Source organism: Carex rostrata, chromosome 17, assembly GCF_964058835.1.
Source record: "Carex rostrata chromosome 17, lpCarRost1.2, whole genome shotgun sequence".
NCBI classification, from domain to species: Eukaryota; Viridiplantae; Streptophyta; class Magnoliopsida; order Poales; family Cyperaceae; genus Carex; species Carex rostrata.
In genome coordinates, this window is record NC_135934.1 from 7473290 (window position 1) to 7491541 (window position 18252).

General features: G+C 33.3%; 3 protein-coding genes across 3 annotated transcripts in view; all 3 read right to left on the reverse strand.

The window, feature by feature from the left end:
- Window positions 1-18252, reverse strand: part of LOC144568726 (E3 ubiquitin-protein ligase SINA-like 10) — a 100403-nt gene that overhangs the window by 15806 nt on the left and 66345 nt on the right. The gene's annotated exons all lie outside the window — the stretch shown is intronic.
- On the reverse strand, window positions 1092-2691 carry LOC144568615 (E3 ubiquitin-protein ligase SINA-like 10). The gene is made up of 2 exons (XM_078318989.1): window positions 2521-2691; window positions 1092-2243 (listed from the first exon to the last, which is right to left on the reverse strand). Exons 1-2 carry the CDS (start codon window positions 2689-2691, stop codon window positions 1554-1556), a joined length of 861 nt encoding a protein of 286 aa, XP_078175115.1. The 3' UTR covers window positions 1092-1553.
- LOC144568279 (Core-2/I-branching beta-1,6-N-acetylglucosaminyltransferase family protein) lies at window positions 4679-9481 on the reverse strand. Its single transcript, XM_078318571.1, has 4 exons — window positions 8206-9481; window positions 7451-7526; window positions 6346-6461; window positions 4679-5563 (listed from the first exon to the last, which is right to left on the reverse strand). Exons 1-4 carry the CDS (start codon window positions 8723-8725, stop codon window positions 5049-5051), a joined length of 1227 nt encoding a protein of 408 aa, XP_078174697.1. The 5' UTR covers window positions 8726-9481; the 3' UTR covers window positions 4679-5048.

The following is an 18252-nucleotide window of genomic DNA, read 5'->3' on the forward strand; positions in this document are numbered from 1 at the left end:
TCAACAAATGGGTATATTAATAATATAAGTGAATTTAGATAGGGAAATAATTAATTTTAAGGTTTTGATGGGAAAATATCTAATTGATGAAGTTACAATGGGTATATATATAAATTCTGGACAGCCTGACCCTTCCCTCTTTTAAATCGAGTCCTACAATTTCTTCTTATTTATAATCGGATAAAAGAGCTGAGATTAATCTAAATGCTAATAATCTTCACAAATACACTTTTCTAATTAAGTCGATATTAATCAAAATATAAAAATGCAGCAAATTTTCTTTGGACTCAACTTTCTAATTAACTCAATGATTTTGAGATTTCTTTCGTATGGTAAATATTTATTTTCCTATTTTGTGTCGTATAAATTTTATATTTTCTATTTATTCAAAAACTTCGAAAGATGATTGATTGTTACACAAAATTTCAAACTAAGTACATTAGTACAATCGTAGATGGAGAAATTAATTTAGAAAAGGAAACAAAAAAACTAAATTTTCTAATAATTAGAAGTGTTTTTCATATTTCACTCTGAAAAAATAAATATTTAAAAACAATTAAAATTTTATAACTAGACGATCTATATAAAAAAATATGTATTCGCTATCTTTTACAAAACATTAAAAATATATACAACAGAAATAACATGATAAGTCATGCGGAATTTCTAGAAATAAACGTAAAATAGTTTTATTACTTTTAAAAATATATTTTATCTTATATACATCAAACACATCATTTTAAATAAGAAGAGAAGCATGAAAATACAGAAGTCTGTGATCATAACAAATAAAGAGAGAACAATTTCCTCAGAAAAAAAAAAAAAAACAAACAGAGAACAAACGTAGATATGGTATGAAGTTAGAAATTATCTTCTTTAGGCATTTACAAGGACCTACCAAGCAATATTTTCAATATAATTTGAAATGAAACATTTCAGCAGTATTTTCGCACCAACATTTAACTTAGAGCACTCAAAGAGTTGAAACTTTCAACCTGAGAATGGATCATGTAGAACTTGAGAATGTATTACATTTGCATCCAGCAAAAATATTGAAAGATCGAAAGAGATTTATGTAATTTACAAAGAAATAAAAAACCCAAGAGTCGTACCAAAGGCTAGTAAAGAAAAAATAAAATAAGAGGAAAAAATTTTGTTTCAGTGAAACAGATCTCTTACAAAAAATAAGGGAGGCCTCAACCCTTCTTTAAATCAAAACAAAGAAAATGATGGCTCAGTTAGCTGTTAATACAAACAAAAACCTGTAGCAGTTTGAGCCGTACCAGTACCGGTACCATTCTTGTAATGTGAAAAAACATCACACCAGCACTCCCTATTCCGGGAAAACCCCTCCACCGTACCAGTATTTACCAGTACCATACCTTTCACAGCTCCGCCTTTGATTACTTGCAGATTGTACTTGCAATTCCACCAGAAAACAAGCAATGAAGATGCAAAATATTGTTATCTTTTCGTGTGATGTGCCGACAAAGATGAATACAATAGTAATACCATGCACAAAACCTTGATCAACAAGTTGATTGTCATCCACATTAACTCGTATCATTAGATTTCACCTTGTTAATCTGAACAAAAACATGGATATCTCCATTGGGCAAACAAAACTCAGGCTGTACCAGGAGAGAAAACTTACTCCTTTTGAAACCGCCTTTTGGTATACAACTCTCAACTTTTGACCTGAGCTGGAGATATCTATCTTCACTGCTACGAACCGAACAATCAGTTTTTATCTCGTACCAAAATTGTTGCTCTTTGAAATGAGACGGCCGCATGCAAACAATGGACAATGCGTATACTCCCAACGAACCTTCATCTCTTTTGTGGAGAAAAAATATGAAATCCTTATTGGCAAGTACCTTAAATGTAGATGCCTTAGAGAGACCAACTTTGAACTGTTCATCATACCGAAAATCAATGACACGCTCTTTGTGCACGGCCTTCATGTGTTTGCGAAAGGATCGCTTACAACCGCACGTGTAATAACAGTTGGCGTAGGGACAGTAGCAGGGGAGATGAAAGCATGTTTCCTCGTGCTCCTTTAATTTGTAATAAGGCATAATAGCATTGCAACCGTATCTCTTATTTGTACAAGTGACTTTCGTACTGGTGACAAGCTTTTCCATAGCGAAGCATCGGTTGTGGCCCGTCGTGCGACAGCATATGTGACACTTGTCAGAGAGCATCTGGCAGCAGGAGGAGCAACAGACGTGACCGACTAGGCACTGATAGAATGGAAAAAAGCTCAATATAGTGATTTTTTTGCGATACGACACAATTTCTTGGGTAATGAGAGGATAACTTGAATTAATTACAAAGGGAAATGTCATTACAAAATTCAAAACCTAACACTTGATGACTTGAATCAGGTAAGATAAACTTGTAGAGCTAACAGATATGTTTACCTCTTGATAATTTAAATATCTGCCTACGGGCGTTGAACATGCAAAAAATAAAAATAAAAATTAAATATTTAGTGGAGAGATATGGAGATGAAATTACCTGAAAAATTGGAGGCTTTAAGGGTTCACAGCAAATGGAGCAATCTAATACATCATGATCTGAAACAAAAATGCTGACATCGGACGGTTCATCTTCGCCTTCACTTATATTTTCCAACGGTGGAAACGGGTCGAGCTCCTCCCAGACTAGAGTTGGAATTTCAGCTGCCATTATTTATTTATTTATTTTTTTGTACAAAACTGAGGTTGCAATTGCTATGCTTCCTGTGATAAAAAAAACTTCACTCTATATATATGGAAGAAAACTTGATTGTCAAACAAGAAATCTAATTGTATGAGAGAAGAATCGTACTAATGAAGAAACTTGATTGCCAAGCCATCACATTTAGTAATGCGTTGAAAAGTCACATAATACTTTCTATAATTAAAATGTTAGTGTCATGCATGTTGGTCACTTTTAATTAATTTTCATACTAACTCCTAATTTGCTTTTTGTCTTCCCATAAAAATAGAGACAGTTAAAATAAGTTTCATACATGTAATTTAGTTTTTGTCTTCCCAGATAAATAGAGACAGGTGAAAAATTCTCTTATTTCAAACAAAAAAAGAAGTTTCATACTAACTTAAATTCAGCTGGCTGCTATAATTGGTTAAGTTCCAAAATTAATTGACGATCATAGTATCACAGTACATGTTTTCTAGATTTATGTAATTATTTATAGATATGAATTCATATCACCCGAGTAAACTCAAATTTGGGGTGCGTTTGTATCGTCAAGAATAGCGTGGGGTTAGCACTGTTTTTGGATTAGTGACTATTCTGCTCCAGCTCCAGTATTTTACGTTTGGATCACCCTAACAATAGAACTATTCCCGGAATTAGTGTTGTTCTTACCAACCCATCCTAACGATGAAATAGCGCTAACTCCAAGCTAGCGCTATTCTTGCCAAGTAAACTCAAATAGCGCTAACTCCAAGTTAGCGCTATTCTTGCTATTTCCAGAGTTGCATCTAATTCCAAACACGCCTATGAAGCTATTCTTGCTATTCTCGGAGTTGCATCGAAACACACCTCTGAAATTAAAGTGGAGAATCCGTTTAGATCCAGACTGTCCATTATGCTCTAGCACGAATATTAAAGGGGCCCGATGCATTCACCTCGGGCCGACTTGGCCCGAATTCTTGTCGGACAGTCCAGATTCAAACTTGAAATTTGAAGTACTTCATAGGATCCGGACTCTACAGGTATATATATGCTTGAGAGGATTGAAGCGAGGAGCAATCTTTGTTTTAAATAGAGCCAAATTGCACTATTTTCCAAATCCTAAAGCCTAATTGACAGTGATGGCCTGTTCAATACTGCATCACAATTCCTTCGAAGTCTGTTAAGACTAGGGCTGTCAAAAAAGCTCGCGGCTCGCTTCTAGCTCGCTCGCTAACAGCTCGCTCGGTAGTGGACCGAGCTGTTAACGAGCCAGCTCGGCTCAAGCTCGGGCCAAAATAAACGAGCTGAGCCAGGGGTCAGCTCGAACCAAGCCAGCTCGGCTCGTTAAGCTACATTGGATTTAGGATTTAGCCCCGTATAATTTTAAGTCCAGTCCCATTTTTAAAGACACAATTATGCAAAATTGATGTATTTTTGGTCTGAGAAAAAAGGATATGGGCTTCAGTTGCTTGAAGATGTGCCTGCTGAACGATTTCTTAATTTTTTTGAATGAGCTTTCTTATTTTTATATTTTTGAATTTGTATAATAGCAGCCCAATAAAGCCTAGCGAGCCAGCTCGTCAGCTCGCGAGCTAGCTCGGGCTGATTTGTCACGAGCGAGCCAGGGGTTTTCGGCTCGAATGACCTAGGTCCAGGCTCGGGCCAAAATAAACGAGCCGAGCTAAGGCCCAGCTCGGCCCGAGCCAGCTCGTTTACACCCCTTATTAGACTCCGGAAACAATTCAAAATTCCAGAATATACAAAGTTGATTTGTAAAATTTTAATCTAAACTAATACTGAATACATATATGTTCACTCTATTTCATTTTGTTTAACAAATTAGCATACACAATTCTGTAAAGGCTTAATTTTTAGCTGTTCACTATTTCAACCATTTTAATTCTTGTGCCAACCATCCAAGACATTAATTCCTCAATATAATATAATAAAGCTATCCCAACTGTGACTACCAACAAAAGAGACTTGAGTCTAATTACTACAGAAATAAATAATATAATTAGAGAAATGTAGTTAGACACCAAAACTAGGACAAGAAGAGTCCTACAATCTCCTTTTACCCCTTTTTTTTTTCTTCTCAAGTCTATGCCAGAGCGCACATTTAAATCGAGAATTCGATTGTATGAACAAGAGACCCCCTCATCGGCCAGGCTACAATCTGACCTCACCTCAACTACTTACACTATTTATATCTCGATCCATCCTCCCTTATTTCACCATCTTTCATATCACCACATTCGCATCATCATCCATTCTTCTATCTTGACCCTTAGATCTACTAAAACCCGTCCAAATTTTTTTTCAGAAACAAGACCAATGGAAAAAAAGAAGAAAATATGCAACTCCTATAGCTGGCACGAATTGGCACCAGATTCCCACTCCTTCAAAACCTGATCCATCAACTTCTGGAACCTCTCAGCCTGGGGACCAGGTCTGGCGGTGTTCACATTCCCCCACTGGGAACATGGATCCCGCCACCACCTTCTCGAACCAGTGCACCATGCGCCTGGTGTAACCAAGTTCCGCCACTTTCCCAAAATCCTCCTGTCTATTAAGTCCAAAACTGCATCATTTTCTTTGAATTTTCTGGCAAAGGGAACTCCGCTCTCAACCATTGCACTGAAATCTGTGCGGCTGAGGTAGTGCGGCTCCATCTGAGGCGGGTCATCCCAGACAGTGAAGCGCAGGTCATTGTTGACTGTTGTGTTGCGGTAACCTGAGTTGCATATGACTGAGTGGAAATAGCCTTCTTGGGAGAGTAATACATTTGTGAAGTATAGGAGGAGAGTGCGTGGCAGGTTCTCATAGCCTATCGTGCAATATTCTATGAATTGCCGGCTTAGTATTACCCATGGAGAACCTGTTTACATTAAAAAAATATATATACATATTTTTTTATTAGATCCAGTAATAACAATAAGGCTATTAGAAGCTCATTGGAAGCATAAAAACATCATTTGTGCATTCTTTTTACCTAGCCCAATAAATAACTTAACTCTGCAGTCTGCACTATACGTGCCCGCACAAAATAGATTTGTTTTTACCAAAAAACAAGGGAGTGAGATGCCATGTCAGCACCTTTTAATTTTTAAAATTTTAGTTGACTCCTTGATTTTTTACAACAACAACACACAATAGTCAAATCAGTAAAGAACAGTACTAAGAATAATAATTTTAATAATTGATGCTGGGCCTGTTCAGCAAAATATCAGAATAGAGGAAAAGTGAGGAAAAGTAGAATTTGGAATAGGCTTCAATTCTGGACTATCCGGTTGTGTTCTGTTGAAGGTGGGAAAGTGGAATAGTGAAAAGGTGGAAAAGCATCGGGTGGAGAGCCAACTCCATCTCTTGAAAAAGAGACAATTCCACTATTGCATCAACCCCATGGAATAGAAAATTGACTCATAGTGGAATAGAGGAGGGACTAACTAGTAAAAAGCAGGTGCTTGACTGCAAAAGTTCAAACTCAATTCCACTATTCCAATTTCCACAATTCTGCTCAATTTCATTCTTGTTCGGCTGGAATAGAAGCTCTATTCCAATCAATTCTCATTTTCCTCCCTAACCGAACAGGCCCAAGTAAGAATATATTAAGAGAAAGAGCAACAATCCAAGGATCATCCAAGGGAAGAGAATCAGTACCAGTAAAGAATTTAAAAGCATCAGGAGTGGCACGCTTTTCGGAAGCCTGGAAGTATTGCTTTCGACCTGCCAAGTAAACACCGGCATCCACTATGATTGGCTGCACCCTTTGTTGCCTGAATTCAGAAATTTATCAAAACCCTTATTAGAAGAAAAAGAAACACTCAACTTTGTTATGACACGCACTGTCTAAATATTTGCATTTGAGTGAGGCTATGGTAATATGCATGTCGCACAATGGCTCCCGCTATGGACTCACATCTTTGTTTTAAAGTCTAAACAGTTGATCTAAATTGTTCCACATGATCTTTGTACCAAAATGTACTTGGTAACCAAATTTTACATTTTTTAGAAAAAAATTTACTATTATTTTTAGATAGGTAGAAAATCACTTGATTTGAAAATTCTGGACCATCCAAAAGCAGTGATTTTCTGCGTACTAAAGAAATAGTAAAAAGTTCCTATAAAATGTAAAATTTGGTCTGCAAGTGCATTTTCACATGGAAATCATGTTTAACGGTTTGGATCGGCAATTAGAACTTCAAAAATAGAGATATGAATCCATAGCACGGGTCGATCCATAATATGCATATTAGTAGCCTCACTCTTTGCATTTTAATTTTTCTGCAGCCTTTCAGTGATCCAATGAATAATTGCAGGAGCATTAAGCTCTCAGTTTACAGAACAGTAAGTTTCCAAATATGTAAGATACAGGGGTGTTATCACAAACCAATTGAATGAACTAGGCAAGAAAAAGGACAGAAGAGGGATTTTTTTTGCAAAGGACATCCAACATTCCAGCTCTTTTCCAATACTTGCAAATAAGTCCGGCCAATTATTGTATTCACAATATAGAGCCGGCCATATCTTTTGAGTGGCATTGCCAAGGAAACCCAACTGCTAAACCAAGGTAAAGTTAAACTCCAGAAATAACTGCGGTGCCACCTTTGCTTCTAAATTCATACAACTCAGTACCACCTTATAACCAAATTTGACATCTGTTTGGTGGTTTTACAATAATAATAAATCTAGTGTCGCTTGAAAATAGCTAGATCAGGTGTATTTGCTTAAGTTAATTAAGTAAACAAAATAAAAAAGTGCATACTCTTTCCAGCCGATATCACTAGTGTGATCGATGAAGTTAAGATGTCTCGGCACAGACGAAAATACATGAATCAAATCTACAACCAATAGGTAAATACATATTACATAAACCATATTAGATCAAGTGCATAATTGTTATACCAGTATATCCCGATCATAATTAAGGTCTACAGAATAATAAGTCTCAACTGAATATAGGCTGAAATTTGGTGTTCAGAAAAAGAAATATCAGTATATCTGGTTCGGTATCATAATTACCAGTATTTTAACTATCTCTGTTTTCTATGATCCAATTCTTTGTTTGGATTTCTTCTTCTCAATTGATAGTTGATTTGAACTTATCAGAATTATTATAATCTAGGTCTTGTTTTTCTATAATTTCAACTTTCAATGTATCACCTGAGATTCTTAATAGAGTTATCTATATGTAGGCCAAAGTCTAAAGTATGATAAAGACCTTTTCAAGAGATTCAATAAGATTCACATGACCCCATTTCTCATGAAAAGAGAATAAAAATAATATTTACAAAAGACAACCAACACTTTAGGGTGAGAAAGAAAAAACAAGCACGACTAGGGCTATAACTAGTATTTGGGTTTGTTCCCTCGACTTTTATTTGGGATCTGTGAGAATGAATGTGTATCAGCTGATTTGCCAAATGTACAAATTCAAACTGTAAGAATCAGAGACAACATATTTTCAGATAAATCAAGTAAAATGCATTCAGCAAATCAACAATCGATATTATAACATACCATCTTGAGTGAGAAGCGGGTAATCAGCTGCACTCAAAGTAACAAACCAATCCCACTCATGATCCAATCTGAGCATTGCCGCTGCAGCCCCCAGTGTACCAGCCAATTCTGACGAACCCATGGGGGTCCCGGCTGATGGCCTTCCCACAACATCCACATTCCCAAAGGCCAACGAAACAGGTAGGGCCTGCTTAACTGCTTCAACCAACCCGACCCGTTCTTTCTCTGATGCATCAGCTGAAAGGTACAAGAGGTACCGGTTTCTTGGATGGTACAGTGCAAGTAGAAGGCGGATTAAACGGGCGGAATCAGAGCGGTGCCCCGATAAGAGATATGCAAAGGAAGGTGGGTGGGAGGGCCCACGGAGGAATGGAGGCGAGGATGGATGCGAATATAAGATGGAAGAAGTGGAATAAGAAAAGGTGGAAAGGAATAAGAATAGTGAGATCAAGGAAATTAAGATTAGCGGGAATAGAAATTTCTCTGCTAGAGACAAGGCCGAAGATGGAGATGGGGCCATCACATTCAAGATAAAAAGGAGGGAAATTGAGAGAATAGTGATATAGATGCTGCCTAGCGAAGTTGATTTTGGGGGGGGGGGGGGGGGGGGGGGGGAATTGGAGAAAAGAGAGTATCTTATACAATTTGGTACACTCGATCTTGCAAAATTGGTGAGAAAACAAACGACAAATTGGCAAAAGAGGATACAATGCGATACAGTATTGTGTTAATTTCCTCCTCAAACGGAGAGATTTGATGCGAAGAAAGGATGGAGAAAAAATTAACCTTTCACCTTTGATCTCTCAAGTAAAATGGGAAATAAAACCTATTCGTCTCCCCAATTTAGAAGAGATCAAGATCCGCAAACTTACTCTCTTTCCTTTTTAACCTTTAAGTGTGCTCGAAACAATGATAAAGAAACTTCAAACTCTGTTCACCGACGCTTTTCGGGCTAGAGATTGCGTACATCCATTGAGATCGAACTGGAGAAAATGGACGATCTCTCTCTCCCCCTCGACCAAGGAGTAATTGCGAAGAAAGGAAGAAGATCAGGCAACCGAGTTGCGCTAGGGTTATAATCTCTATTTTTCTCTCCTCCTCTCTCTGTGCGCGAGTATTATACGAGACGTCGGAAAGAGGAAGAGAGGCACGGACGGGAAGAAATATATCAACTTCTCACCATTTGAAAAGAACTGGAGGGATGGAACTATAGCAATTAATTTGATGGGAGAAAATTGGAGACGATCGCGCAGTTCAATAGAAAAATAGAATCCAACAGTTGTTCGTTGCAGGATGTTCATTCGTCTCCATTACATTTAAATGGGTAGGTAGAAGTAAAGGAGAATTCCAGATGACTGGAGAAGAAGGTCACCATTAAAATGGAGGGATGATTGGCATAGATGGATCGAGTGAAGCTACAGTGCTGATGCTGTCCGACCAGGCTGGACGTGGCAGCGAACGAAGCCGTCTGATTAGTTTAACAATTGTTGTTGCGTCTTTTTGTTAAAATTTGAAAATTCTATACGTGTCTTTGGGTCATCTTATCTATCTTGAATTCTTGATAAAAAGAAAGAAATAATCAATTGCTTGGACATCCGGTTCAAGCGGCTCCTATTCTCGCCGAAATTTTAGATTTTGTACACGATTCACTCACCCGCTGGGAAACGGGTCGGGTCGGTTTTTTCTCAGCTCAGATCACCATGTTTTATTAGATTTGTTTATCTACCGTGACACAGGGTGTTCATCAGTTCAGTTCGGTTTTATATAATTCGGTTTTAAAAATAGAACCGAACCGAACAGATTTAGTATTGCAACCGAATCAAACCAAACTGAACCGAACCAAAGTTTTATTTTGGTTTGTTCAGTTTGTTCGGTTTAAACTGAAATATATTAATATTTTTTGTTTAAAGTATTTGACTTATAATAAACCGAAGTATATTAGGAAATAAACCGGGTTATTAAGAAATAAATTGAGATATTAATAAATAAATTGAAGTATTTAAAGCAATTGATTAAGAAATAAATCAGGGTATTAAGAAATAAACCGGGGCGGTCCGGATCAAATTCATAATATATAAACGTTCAGTCAGTTCGGTTATTTCGATTTTGAAATTTTTTAAATCAAACCGAACCGAAGTTATAACTTGGTGCTAAATAAACAAACCGAACCGAACCATTAAACCGAAAAAACCAAACCGTTTAATCCAAACTAATTTAGTTCGGTTCAAAACCGATTAAACCGGACCCAATAAACACCCTTACCGTGATCTGTTCTTTGCAAATTAAATGAAGCTTTACCAGATCTGAAAGTCATGATCCAAGTTTTGCTAGGTCAATCGAATCACAACAGGCACAAATCTACGTAGGATGTATATATGGGTTAATTTTTAAAATTTCTGTGATTTGTATATATTTTAGAATAAAATGTAATTGTTTATATAAAATTGGTGAGTATGAAAATTTTATATTAATAATTTCTTAATGTGTATTTGACTCTTGTAGTTTGAAAGTCTAATTCTGCTTCTATATATAAAAATATATTTCTGGATTGAAATATTGTTTTATCTTGTGAGACTCACTTGATGCTCTAAGCAGTATAATATTTGTACTATAAAATATTACTTGTCACTTTTTTTACATAAAAATAGACGATAAATAATGGCAAGGAATGCATATTCTTTTTCCATCAATAAGTTATTATGTGCTCTAATATTTTGAGAGAACTTTGAATAATTTTATGTAGACGAAGCTTTATTGTACTTATTTTTAATTTCAAATAGATGTAATTATTTATTAAATTACCAGATGGTAATAATTTCAAAAAAAAATTGTTATATTTTTTTTTCGATTCTTTTAATAAAAATCCATATTGCATATCAAATTTCACACAAATCCAATGGTTCTTTTTAGAGGTAATATTAATCATACAATTCACATGTGCTAGTTATCATGTCAATTGTAAATAAACAAGTTTAAAATTTATGATTCTCACAATTTTCTGATCGTTATAGAAGGTAGAGACAATTCATTCGTTTTGCAATCTAGACAACAGAATTTGAAAATTATAATGCATAACTAGGAAATTGTCCTAATATTTCGTATAATTGCCGAGAATTTATTTGTTTTCAAATTTTAATATTATTTAGTTTATGGCTTTATGCACATCTCTCTCTCTCTCATTTTTTTTTTTTATTCTTGTACTAATTAATATCCATCTATAAAAATAATCTCTAATACATCAATAACAATAAAAATAATTAAATCAAGTAGGTAAGAAATGTGGGAACTTTAAATTCACGGAAGTCCCGCAAGAGAGACAACTCACCTAACAAATTATTGGCGCACATAAATAATTAAATAGCCACTACGCCAACAACAACAAAAAACCCGAATCCATTATAGTAAACCCGAACTCGTGAATCCAATTCCAACCTAATGGGCATGACCCCTATTTTTAAAAAAAAATTGACTTGTTAAGTCTTTTTCTAGTAATTATAGTCCGGACATGGTTATTAAGGAATTTGAAAAATGAACCACATCTAAAACTAGTCTAAAACTAATTAGTAATTGTATAGATATGATTTTAGATATTTTCTATTATAGAGTAAATAATACAATATTTATAAATTTCACAAATAATTTGGACATAAATCACGAATAATGTGGATTTTCTTTGACATTTGAAATAATACGTATTATTCACAAATATCCGCTTAGTTCGTTTATTCATTGGAAAGGTGGAAAAAAATAATAATTAATCCTCTCGTATTAAGTACGTAGATGTCCTGATTCATTGACAATTGTTGTTCAACATGCTGGATTTTAAACAGTTAAGATAAAAGAATTATGCAATTGTGATTTTATCTACCAATGTATTAACATTTATTGTGTTGAAGTCTCTATTTAGTTCTCTGAACACTTACTATATTAATTTTCTCCTTACAATTTTTCTATATAAATATTGCCATAAAAACAATTAATTGTTAACATTTATTTCTATTATTATGTTATTAATTACAACAAAATAAGAAAGCAATTAACATGTTTGCTCACTAAATATTGATTATCTTCCTATTTAATGGGGAGATAAAGACAAAATAGTTCATTTTATTGTTAAATAAAGAGAAATTATAAAAATACATATATTATTTTCTTTTAAAAAGCATGATAGATGCTGCCAGTTGAATAGATAAAGATGAAAATATTTGGTATGATTTTACTTCTATTTTTTGTATTTTTTGTTTGAATTTTAAACCTGTAACAAAAGCACAGACAAAATACTAGAACACTATTATGTGAATAATTGCTTGAGAAATTTGTTATCATAACCCTCCCTATCTCACTAAAAAAAGAATTCACATCCTCTCCAATACCTGATAAGGGGATCTTTTACAATTACTAGATCTGGACCGTTCTTTTGAACTTGGCATGAATCTCAAAGCCCAAAAATACTGCCTCCTATGGTGATGCGAATCCCAAATCAGTTGAGATTTAATCTCAAACCGTAAAGTGAGGGTGATCCTCTACAATATCTGAGAGGATACAGATTCCTAAAAAAAGGTCTAACCATTAGTTAGCAAAATGGTCTGAAAAAAATATACAGTGGAATAAAACATTTTTAATAACTTAAAAATAACAATAGAGAGATTATATAATTATTATGAAAAACATCCATTTCATTAACCTAATTTCTTGATCTAAAAGTTAAGTTAAAAAAATTGATGTCTTGTGAAGTTTAATCGGGTTGGAGTCTATTGATAATGAATACATCTTACAAGTTTCACAACCGCTATAATAACTTTGTATTTTGAAATCTAACAATTACAACTATGATAATATTAATATTCCAACTGCAGAAGTGGAGTGACAATTTTCAGAAATTTTTATTTCTAGTATTTTTCTAAGAAAAATAAATTAAAAAATTCTCTTTTCTGAAAAATTCAATTTCTACTACGGACGCAGAATACTGATGCGGACTCAAATGCTGAAGTCCACACTATGCCAATGCCGACTCAAATACTGGAGTCCACACTATGCCGATGCAGCCCCAGATATGAATCCGCATTGGCATAGTGCGGCCCCAATATTTTTTTTTTTCTTACCTCAATTTCAATCATCTAATTTAACTTTGGGGCGCCAAAAAAAATTGCATATCTCAGAGGACGCGATTTTTAAGGAAACAAACATAATATTTTTTAGAAAAAAAATATATTAGGGCCGCACTATGCTGATGTGGATCCATATTTGGGCCGCATCAGCATAGTGCGGCCCCCAGCATTTGAGTATGCACCGGTGTTCTGCAGCAATGATAAAAGTCGAATTTCCCAAAAATCGAGGTTTTTTGGTTTTTTTTTTTCAAAATGGAAGAAATAAAATTTTCGGGACAATGTTCAAATTAGATGACTGAATAGATAAATATTTTATAATTTTATTTTTTGAGAGAGTCAAATAATATCAAATCTTTCACAAATTAAAAATGAAAGATTTCAATTTATATTTTATAGAGAGACTTTACCATCTTTCCTCCATCCCTATCTAATTGAACGTTGATTAGACGGCTCTAGGAAAATGGTGATGCAGTGTAATTATAATAATTTATACTTCATAAAAATAATTGAGTTTTTATAATGTTTTAGTCATGTCACATCTCACTCAATACTTACCGTATGATCTTTTTTTTCTTTCTATTTTTCTTGATCAGAGGATTCATTACATGTTTTGCATCTCTCTTCATTTAAAAGTGTGTTTGTCGTGCTTAAGATGTTACATAACAATTTAAGAGAATATAACTTAAGATTGTTACGCAATTCATTGTGTTGTTCATAATGTTTTTATTATTTTTTAATTTTGTCACATATAAATTTTTGATTAAAATGAACTTATTTTAAAGGGTTAATTTTTTATGTCCTCCAACTCTTGCTTATTTTCTTATTTATCCTTCAAGACTTCAATATATTATATTTATTTTTCAACTCTTCTTATTCTTTCTTATTTACCCCTTACAATTAGTTCACAAACTTTAATTTCAATATTTCCTATTATACCCCTCATTTATTTCATCTCCTTCAATTCAAGCAAATGAAGGCATGGAAGAGAGAAGAGATACAATGGTGGTTAGTGCATTTTAGGACCCCACTCTAAATTTAGTAGGAGTGTTGGGCTAAACTCATGATTGGGTTAGCGGATTACCGAAGCACATTATTTTTGGCATTGTTCGCTTTACATTTATTCTCTCATTTACCCTTCAAGGTCTCTACTTGCCTAACTCTTTCCCGACCAAGCGCAAAAAGTAACCGAGAGATCCAAACTTGCACTACTACTCGCACTTCGATCCAAATTGTTGCGAATGAAAAAGCTCCACTAGAGAAGCGAAGGAAAAACTAAAAAATGGCTAAGCTCATCATTGTCTCTCTCACATGTCTTTCATTTGCTTTAATTGAAGGAGAACAAATAAAAGAGTGGTATAATCGAAAATATTAAAATTAAAGTGTGCTGGCTAAGTGTAAATGGTAAATAAGAAAAAATGAGAAGAGTTGAGAGGTAAATAGAATATATTGAAGTTTTGAAAGATAAATAAGAAAATAAGAAAGAATTGAAGGACACATAAGAAATTAACTATATTTTACATTAATAAATGTCATCGAAGACTTGCAGATGTTTATATTGAAAAGATGATATCAAATTTCACCATTAATTCATATTGAAGTCAAAAAGCTCTTTTTCTTCGTGTAAATAATTTGCAGAATCTTGATTTTTTTGCTTTTGGAAAGACTAACTTCAGTGTATGTAGTGGCTCAAAAGAAAGAGGGGTCGTAAGGAATTCGTATCCTCTGAGATATCTCAAACTTTGCGTGACTTTATGAAAAATTCTAACCATTTAAATACGTTCTGCACGAATCTCAAAGCACATATAATACGGACCCCCTCCATCACCCCCGAATAGGCACCGGACACGTCGGTCACGCAAAAGTTGAGATATCTCAGAGGATTCGCACTCGGTCGTAAGACTGAACAAGGAGATATGGCCCGAGCTTCTACACTTTTGATTTCCTACGCTCCACTTTCATAAAGAAACACTTTCAAATTATACTTTATGGCCCGAGCAAGGAGATATGGCTCAAAAGAAAGAGGAGTCATTTATGCTAAAGCTTTGTTTTTCGTTCAAGTGCTCTATTGCTTTATGCTCCAATCGTATGTCAATATTTTTATCTTTAATTTTAAAATCTAAATAAAAGATCTGAACAGTTCAACATGATATCCATGTTAAAATATGCTTCGAGATCAAATTTTATATTTTTTGAAATTTTTTTACTATTTTTTAAAATAAGTACAAAATCATTGATTTGGAATAGTCCACAATTTCTTAAAAAAATTTCAAAAAATATAAAATTTGATCTCGAAGCAAATTTTAACGTGGATATCATATTGAGCGGTTTGAATTTTTCTTTTTAGATTTTGAAATAAAAAATAAAGATATTGAAATACAATTGAAGCATGAAGCAATGAAGCATTTGAGTCCTCTGAAAAAAATATGCCTTGAATAGAAACTACTCTTCACCTTTATAAGAAGTCAACTCAAGAAAATTTAATCGGATAAGGTAAATTATGTTTTAAGATAAAAATTATCTTAGCATGTATTTTGAATAACATAACGGGTGTAGATTTTAACAACAAATTTTTGGCTCAAACCAACAAAGAGGTGAGAGAAAAAATTTATTTGGACCATTCTGTCCAAGTTTGAGAAAGGAAACTAATAAACAGATTGTTTACTTTTTTAATGAACACCTCATTAATTATATATAATAAACTGTTAATTCTTGAATAGCAACCAATCTCAGTTGGCTCTTTCTAATAAAGAAAAAAAAAAGTTGCTGCTGAAAAAAAATCTTGCTTTGAGTTTCGTGGACCATTTTTTTTTCCGACAAAGAGTCACTCTCAATTTTCAAAATTTCTAAAGAAAAGTAATTTTAAACGTTTAGTCAATTTTTATTTCAAAGGTTAGATGTGTATAAAAGCTGACAACATAAGTTTTAGATAAATATTTAGGTACGTTTGGATGAAACAAGGAATAGGGCTAATTTCAAGTTTGAGAATAATAGCTAACTCAACTTTTGGTTGGATTAGTAGAATAATGGATTAGTGTTATTCTTGCTCTATCCAAATATCGAATAGCTTAAAAGAATAGTGTTATTCTCGGGTTAGTGTTATTCTTGCTCCATCCAAATATCAATTAGCTCAAAATAATAGTGTTATTCTCGGGTTAGTGCTATTCTTGCTCCATAAAAAAAATAAAGTTTAGCTCTTTGATAATAGATTACAGTATGACATGATAACAAACACACAAAAAAAATATTTGAAAATTGTTTATAAAATTTAACTATTCATTATTTTTTGCATTATTTATTTATATATTCTTTTGTTTAATAGATAGATGTTGATGAGTTGGCAACTTCATTTGAACAAGAGGTCGAAATATTTGAATTAATCAATTTCAAGTACAAAACATCACAAAGATCTACTCAATGGTGTTAGAATATTTTACTTGGATAAAGGATATGCATCATATTTGTGGTTCAAAGCCAAAAAAATATGTCGTTTTACAATGTGATAGAGGTTGTAAATATTGTGATGCATGAGATCTGCTTTTAGATGAAAGAGAAAAAACAATAAGGAATGAAGCGATGAATAAAATTGAAGATTTTGTTTGTGTTTGAATTCGCAAAAAGAGAATCCTTAATTGCCTTACAGAGAAAAAGGAAGTTCTTCAATTCTCACAAATACTCAAATAGTCAATTTTCACGGAAAAAAAAAGAAAAGAAAAAAATCACACTTTCCAATAATGAATTAAATGTCTTACATTTTGTATTAAATGCCTTACTTTTTCCTGGTGATGTGAAATGGTGAAATGGAAGCAATAATTAAATGTATTACATTTTTTGTATTAGATTCCAAGAAATACAACGTACAGTGTATTGAAGAAACAGATATAATAAAAAAATGTAACAAGAAAGTAGAAACGTTCTGAATTTGAGATAACAAAAAAAAAAAACAATAACCTCTCGCTTTCATAAAGATTACAATCTTGATTTAAATACTTGACAAGGCTTTTATTTGTTGTGAATATTCCGCTTGAGATTGTTTAATTAGTTTGACTTGGCAACAGATAATCCTTTTCATTTTAGTTTTTTTTTTTTTTTTCTTTCACCCTTAGTAATTTACTGAGGATTGCCATTAAAAATATTGTTTAAGGGTAAATTTAGGGTGAGATAATTTTAAAGCCTAAATGACTTCAAATAATAAATACAAATCGTTAAAACCGATCTACTTTACGAAGTGACGTGTCTACATGCCAAATTTATAAAATTTAGACTTGATTTGGTACAAAGCAAAGTGGTAAAAAGAAAATTTTATAAGTTAATTTTAATGTATTTATTCGAATAATTTAAAACTTATCGAAATGACTTCAAATAATAAATTCATATTGTTGAAGCCGGTCTACTTTACAAGTGATGCGTATACATGCCAAATTTATAAAATTTAGACTTAATTTCATATAAAGCAAAGTGCTAAAAAAAGATTTATAAGTTAATTCTAATGTGTTTATTTTTCTTTATTTTTGTATCGCTTAACTTCATACTAAATTAATTTATAAATTTATAAATATTACTTGTAGTTTATCACTTGTGAAGTGGATCATTTCAATGGTTTGAATTTGTCTTTAAAATCAATCTGATAAATTTTAAATTTAAGCGCACAAAAAATCTGATAAGCTTAGAACACCCAAGTTCTACTACTTCAATCCTCAATCTGTGAGCCAAATTAGAACTAATTAAACTAAAACTCAACTAATGACTTTTTAACCTTTTCAAATGATTTTCAGCGATATTAAAATTGTAATTCATGGGAAATACTATTTTAGCCTAGTGTTTGGAAGATTAATAATTAATTCATTTCCTTTTTAATAAGTTGAGGTCATGTGATGAAGTAAAAATATGTATACAAGATCAAATTGACATTAAAATAAGTTTGCATCTTCTCATGTATTAA

What these genes read in the sequence shown, in the direction of transcription:
- LOC144568279 (XM_078318571.1), bottom strand. Translation starts at nt 8,725, where the DNA reads ATGGCCCCATCTCCATCTTCGGCCTTGTCTCTAGCAGAGAAATTTCTA. An exon ending in AGTGATATCGGCTGGAAAGA is followed by an intron (nt 6,462 to 7,450) that starts GTATGCACTTTT and finishes TTCTGAATTCAG; the next exon opens with GCAACAAAGGGTGCAGCCAA. An exon ending in TGCTTTTAAATTCTTTACTG is followed by an intron (nt 5,564 to 6,345) that starts GTACTGATTCTC and finishes TAATGTAAACAG; the next exon opens with GTTCTCCATGGGTAATACTA.
- LOC144568615 (XM_078318989.1), bottom strand. Translation starts at nt 2,691, where the DNA reads ATGGCAGCTGAAATTCCAACTCTAGTCTGGGAGGAGCTCGACCCGTTT. An exon ending in TAAAGCCTCCAATTTTTCAG is followed by an intron (nt 2,244 to 2,520) that starts GTAATTTCATCT and finishes CCATTCTATCAG; the next exon opens with TGCCTAGTCGGTCACGTCTG.